Consider the following 6,974-nt stretch of genomic DNA (forward strand, 5'->3'; position numbering starts at 1 on the left):
GTGACAGTCATATGCTTACGTAATTGTCCGTAAAATGAGTGGGGAAAAAAAAATCTTCTAATGGCAACAACGATTTTATTATTTTATTATTATTATATGAAATGACTTAAGATTCTAAAAATAAATTATTCAAACTTAAAACAAGTTTGGGTTGTTTTTTTTTTTTTTTTTTTTTTGTCTGGTTGAAAATTTAGGGGAAAAAATAGTCAAAACTGTCTTTTGAAAAAATGGACAGTAGATGTTATCAGTAGAGAAAACGCTTCATTTATTAGATAAGATTTTGTATTTTTGTAATGGCGCCAAATATTACATCCATGTGTTTGGAAGGCCGTTTGTCGACCTCCTGTCAAAAATCCATAATTAACACCAAAAAATAAATAGCCAATAACTTACCAACCGTAGACTGTCGACCAGTCCGGCATGTACCCGCAAGTCAGGTGGCAACGCTCCAACTTGCCCGAAACCCAAATGACAATAAACACAATCAAAAATGGTTAGACGGATGTTCATTTTTGTGGTTGTGACACGTTGAGAGCTACTTTTCATCTTCAAGCTTTCCGTACTGTAGGTTAATAAACAAAATAAATGAAGTCAAAATACTATAATCAGGTGTCAGTGTGATGTAGTCGGCATTACAAACTTTAAGCACAATTCTAATTTATCTCGTATAATTTGTTGGCTGCAACCCCCTAGCACAGCAAGCCCTAAAATGTGTACGCACGTACAGTCCGCAGATGCACGATTGGGTGGCATGCTGTGTTGGCACAACCTCTCCTGCCCCTCATTAATCACCACGTTGAGGTTTTGATGCTACAGCAGGAACGAAAGTGCTGCTGTAACACGAACAGATGTGCTAGACGCTAGAGAGCCACCATCAGCTTCAGTTTCGGGCCCACGGCAGCCAAACGGGGGCCGCTGCTGCTGACGACTACACCCAATACTGTGTCGTTTTCTTTTTTATTTCTTTTTTCCTGTTCTGCTGTTTAGACAAGCAGAAATGAAATTTGTGCGGGAACAGTTTTACTGTGTCACACTGGAATTTTTGCTGCCGTCTTCTTTGGTATTTTAATAGATAACAGAAATGTTCTAATTTTCTAATGTGCGCTTTGGGGTCTTCCGGTCTGTTTTCTGAAATGCTCGAGAGAAACTGCGGTTTACACGCGTGCTTTGTGACTGAATATTGTCATCGTCTTAACTATTAGAATTAGGCTTTACATCACAGGTGACAAACTCAAGGCCCGGGGGCCAGATCTGGGCTGCCACATGATTTTATGTGGCCCGCGAAGCCAAATGTAGAGTGTCAATTTCAATGATTTCTAATTGCCATATATCATAAATGATAAAGTTGACACATTACGATAATTTTTGTGTGACCAAACGTGAATAGTTGAAAAACACATTACCCTTGATTTCTGATTCCAAAACTAGTTCATAAATTATGTAAATATGATGAGATGTTTAAAAAAATTTTGTTCCACAGTCATAACAGGCGTCTGAGGGAAACCGGAACAACAATGTGGCCCGCGAGAAAAATGAGTTTGACACCACGACTTTACATAATCGGAATTTTTGTGGCCAAGCATCAATCAACGGATTAAAAAAAATAACAATAACTGATTACTAATCTGATCTCAAAATGGAGCAATGAGTCGGATTAAATGACTTCACGCAAATCACGCAATCTCGTGTGTTGTCACAGCGTGCTCCTCCTCCTCCAGAAACAAAATGTTTAACCCAATACTTTAAATTCAAATAAGGCCACCATATGTGACTCCGAGAAATAAAAGACAACTGTAGCATCAACGCGAGTTCCATATTAGTTGATTTGATAAATTAATTTCTTAATTGTAGTGTCAGTGTCGTGGTAATAGTAATAAGGGAGTGCTAAATTTAGCAAATAAACAGGTTATAATTTGACCTCATTTGTCAAATCAATCAAATCACCAAAGGGCAAATCTTAGAAACAATACAACCCGGACGTGGGATTAATGACAGCCTTAATATTATATTTAAAAAATGTGTATATCCACACAATGTTCAGAACGGCAGCACGGTGGGCCAGTTTGAAAGAGTTGGCCTCACAGTTCTGAGGTTCCGGGTTCGATCCCGGACCTGCCTGTGTTGAGTTTCAATGTTCTCCCCATGCCTGCGTGCCTAACTGCGGTTTCCTCTCACATCCCAAAAACATGCAACATTAATTGGACACTCTAAATTGCCCCAAGGTGTGATTGTGAGTGTTGCTGTTTTGTCTCTATGTGCCCTGCGATTGGCTGGCAACCAGTTTAGGGTGTACCCTGCCTCCTACCCATTTACAGCAGGGATAGGCTCCAGCACTCCCTGTGATCCTCGTGAGGATAAGCGGCAAAGAAAATGGATGGATGTGCAAAAATGAAATTTTAGTTATAAATAGGCGGAGGGCTTTATTTGCATTATATGCATGGATGTGAACTATATACATATATATCAAAAATCGGTAACAGGTGTAAAAGTAACAACAGAGATTTAATTCCATTTACAGGTTTTCATAGAAAATATATTTCAACCAATTTCAGGCTGCTATACTGATCGACCAGTGGGCGCACTCCATTGGACTGTAGTCAATCGTAACCACCATAACTAACCCACATTACATCAGGTAAACAGAAAAATGTGCTTTAAAATATATATATATATATATATATATATATAGATAATAATAGTTTCCCAGCCGCCTTGCAATTTCCAAAGCTGTCCAATTTGGACTTGTGACTCGGGAGTCAGGGTACGACGCAGGTTGCCTTCCGCAGGGCCAGGTAGCCCGTCACCACATCGGTGGGGAGGAGGCGGATGTAGGAGAACTCCTCCGTGGATGTGAAGCGGAGTTTGGTCTGCGGGTCTGTGTAATTTGCCTGAAACAAAAGAAAAACAGATAACGCTAAATCACAATTTGAAGATTTAACCGCAGCCGTGGTTCCTCAATAAGTCGTTAAATTACTCACAGGTAGTCCAGAGATGTCAGAGTATTTTTTGGATGGTTTCAGAGAGGGAGGAGCATCAATGTTGTAGTCTGTGAATCGAAAAGGTAAACAATTCGATGACTACGTTATTGGTCAATGAACATAATCTTTTAATTCACTGATTTTTTCTTTATTTTATTATATTGATTGTGTGTAATGGTCCTGCAAAGGTATTATCGAGTCAGTCTCAGATAGTTCGTACTTAAACATGTCAGCAATGGTAGTCATTACATCGAATTTAATGTAAGATTTTTATACAAATGAAAATATAGAAGTGAAAAAATAAAAACTTTCCTCAATATTTGCGGTCTAGATGATACTGTATATGTGCCATAAAAGTTCTTAAAGGAAATGTAATCTCTGGGTTCCCCAGTGGGGGATGCAGTACATTATAATTACAACAAAATGTGGTTAATGTGAAATTACTATGACTCAAGCATCAGTTGAAAATAAAATTAATTTACAGTTTGGATCGTCCAGCTTCCAGGGTAGACTCCGTTCTAAAACCAGAATTTGTTTGAGGTTCTTCCAGGTTCTGTTTTTTTTGCCTGCTGCCGCTCCTCCAATCCCAGAGTGCTGCCGATTTGGGAGGGAAAAAAAGCGTTGACATTTAAAGTTATGTCACAAAATTTTGACAAAATTGCCCTTACTCACCATAAATGAAGGGTCTTTGAACGGCGGTGGCTTGGCAATGCATTCCGTGCCGGAGGTGGTGCTTGTTATTGGGGCACTCTCCGCCAATCCGACCGCCTTCATCTCGGTAACACCTTCTACCTTCGACATCTGATTGGAACGCAATCAGTGTTTGAAATGACAAGAATGTAAAGAAATGTAAACTGACCGACTACGGTTGTGGATTTTACCTACTTTATTTGCTTGAAATTAGTCGTTAGGTTAATTTTGAATTTTTTTTTAAGGACCTCTGCAGTTCTAAGCACATGGTTGTTTACCTGCACTGCATGCACGAACAAAAGTTTACATTATTGTTGTCATATTTACAATTTGCTCCATATATTTAGCGACTTTTCCAAACACTCTGGCCACTACTTTAAAAAAAAAAAAAGGCAGGTTTAATTCCCACTAGGAATACTTCATCGAGATCACCAATTTGTGCTTCATTTTATGCTCAGTTGTTGAGCATTTGAAATGTTTAACCCAAAGTTGCAACACACAATCAGGTCACAATCATTCTTTTCAACTGAAGATGGGGCAGGGGGTTATTTTAATTGTTGTGGAATATATTGTGATGTGTAGTCAGAAGATGGGATAAATATTATAATATATAAATGTGCCGTATTTGTATTTGTAGCCATTTTATATGGCTACAGCAGCAAAGGCGAAAAGTGTAATATTTGTTTCCTTTGTAAAAATGAAAAAAAACGACGTGACAAAACGTAATTTGTACCCTGAAAGTGAGAAATACTTAGTTTCTACCTGATTTTGTGTAAATTGTGTTAACACCACCGGAGCTTTTTTCTTCTTGATGCCGCCGCCGGGTGGTTGGACGGCAAACCCGGCCGGATAACCGGTAACACCAGGACGTTTCTTGCCTCGTAGAGCGGCGGAGCCGGCGACCACCGACTGGCTCTTTATCTTAATAGGAAGCTGAGACGCCATTTGTTGGTGTACAGTAGATTTGGGGGCACCGTTCGACTAGCATTAGCCGCTCAACTAACAACCGGACAAGCAGGGGCCACCCGGATGTTGATGTTTTTAACTTCCTGTGCAGAACACGTGACGCTTAAAGTTCATTTGGGTAATCCGTTAGATTTTACGATTTAAGTATTTAAAAAATAAACTTGTACTTAATTAGCTAAGTATAAATCATGTGGTGCAGAAAAGAAGACCCTCAAAGGTTACTATTTTTTATTGGAATATTTGATATGTTTTGAGGTTCATTTTTAGCCTGTCTGTCCTGTGATTGGTTCTTCGATTTCTGTGTGCCTCTTAGTAGCTTTCCCAAATTTATATTTACATAGCTGCAACTGTTTTACCAATACAAAATACAATAGCATAAAACCCTAAATCTTGCTCACCACATCACTTACAGAACCCTTTGACAAGTTTGATTTAAAAAAAAAATGTTGCCATACAAATAACAATAATAATAATGATAATAAATCCCCTGGTACCAATGTAGACTGCATGTTCTCGTGTGGCTTCTCACTGGTTTCACCACATCCCAAAATGTTATGTTCACTGAGGACTCGTTACTTGTCCATAGGTGTAAATCTGAGTGTGAATGGTGTGAGAAACTGGCAAGCAGTCCAGGTGTAATGCGGAAATCCAATTCGGATAAAGAGTAGGCAGTTATCTTCAGCCGACCCCAAAGTACTTCTTATCTACTGCTGCCATCTACAGGAATGTACAAAATTATTCTCATCATTTATAAAACAGTAAAAATCAATAGTAAAAGCAGTGTGACTGATTCTAAAGGAATTCTTATTTACAGTATTCTTAACTTCCATTTATACGGAAGCGTATTGCTGTCACACAAACATAAAAAATCCTGATTATTTCCCCCCCTGTTTTTCAGGCCAATATTTTTCTGTTTTTCGTACCAATATTTACGGAAGCATATTGCTGTCACACACACAACAAAAAATGCTTTTTTTAGGGTTAAGGTTAGGGTTTTTTGGACTAATATTTTGCCCCATTTTTGCAATTTATTTTTCTGTTCTCTGGCTAATTGTTTTTCTGACTAATATTCACGGAAGCATATTGCTGTCACACACAAAAAAAGTCCTGTTTTTTGGGCTATTTTTTCTGTTTTCGGGCTACTTTTTCTGTTTTTTGGACAAATATTCCCCCCAGTTTTTCAGGCTATTTTTTTCTGTTTTTCGTTTTAATTTTTTTCTGGTTTTCGAAATAATATTTATGGAAGCGTTTTGCTGTCACTCATTAAAAAAAAATCTGTTTTTTGGGCTATTTTTTCAGTTTTTCTAGCTATTTTTTCTGTTTTTTGGACCAATATTTACCCCCTGTTTTTCCAGGCTAATTTATTTCTGTGTTTCGGGTTAATTTTTTCTGTTTTTCGGACTTTGGAAGCATTTTGCTGTCACCCCCCCCCAAAAAAAAATCTTGTTTTTCAGGCTATTCTTTTCTGGTCTTTGGACTAATATCCCCCCCCCCCACCCTGTTTTATGGGCAAATTTTTTTCTGTTTTCGGACTTATATTTTTCCCCCTGTTTAGCCCGAAAAACAGAAAAAAATAGCCTGAAAAAGAGGATTTTTGTGTGCGTGTGTGACAGCAATACGCTTCTGTATTAACGAAAGACACAGCAGATTTGAAAATGGCATTTTCAGGGGAAATGGACTCTCAACAACATGCACCAGCATTTTATACAGTACATGCAACTATTTGATGGTGGTTCTGTAATCTTTGCTCTGTGACTGCAACCTCAATACTGACAACGTCAATAACTGAGGTCTTCTGAGCAATCTTGCTGACTCGCCGTTTATCTCACATTTAGACTAATTGTAAGCGTAAGCAGGCCAAGTTAGCGTGCTACGGCATGCTGGTGACGTTTTCTTCGACCTGTGGACAAAACAAGTCAATCTCAAAGCCAGCTTTGAAAATAATTTCAAACAAGATACACCCGTCAGGACAGCTTTGAAGGATTTGATTGCCCTCCAGTAATGTGCGGATTGGTTCAAATAGGATGTTGTGCCTCGGAGATGTTCAAGGGCCTTTTCTTGTCAAGCTGACAGTTTTAGACAAATATTTCCAAAGGGAATGTGACTTTAGCATGTCCGTAAGCCTGCATGGGAGAAAAGCAAAGCAAAGCAAACCAAATTTATTTGGTATAGCGCATTTTATTCACGAAGTAACTCAATGCGCTTTACATGATTAATGGCATTTGAAAACAAAGAGATAAAACATTTAAAACGGCATAGAAACAATAAAAACGACAAACAAAATATTTTAAAAAGACAATTAAAACCGCATACAGTGCAAGTAATATGATCAAAATATAC

The 6,974-nt window shown here is 38.3% G+C and overlaps 1 protein-coding gene across 1 annotated transcript; it reads right to left on the bottom strand.

The window, feature by feature from the left end:
- Positions 1–2,415: 2,415 nt before the first annotated feature.
- On the bottom strand, positions 2,416–4,715 carry ino80c (INO80 complex subunit C). Its single transcript, XM_061820298.1, has 5 exons — positions 4,431–4,715; positions 3,651–3,779; positions 3,461–3,572; positions 2,979–3,046; positions 2,416–2,888 (listed from the first exon to the last, which is right to left on the bottom strand). The coding sequence occupies exons 1-5, from the start codon at positions 4,611–4,613 to the stop codon at positions 2,757–2,759; spliced, it is 624 nt and encodes a 207-aa protein (XP_061676282.1). The 5' UTR covers positions 4,614–4,715; the 3' UTR covers positions 2,416–2,756.
- Between the last annotated feature and the right edge of the window lie 2,259 nt (positions 4,716–6,974).

This window comes from Syngnathoides biaculeatus, chromosome 5 (assembly GCF_019802595.1).
Source record: "Syngnathoides biaculeatus isolate LvHL_M chromosome 5, ASM1980259v1, whole genome shotgun sequence".
Classification (NCBI taxonomy): domain Eukaryota; kingdom Metazoa; phylum Chordata; class Actinopteri; order Syngnathiformes; family Syngnathidae; genus Syngnathoides; species Syngnathoides biaculeatus.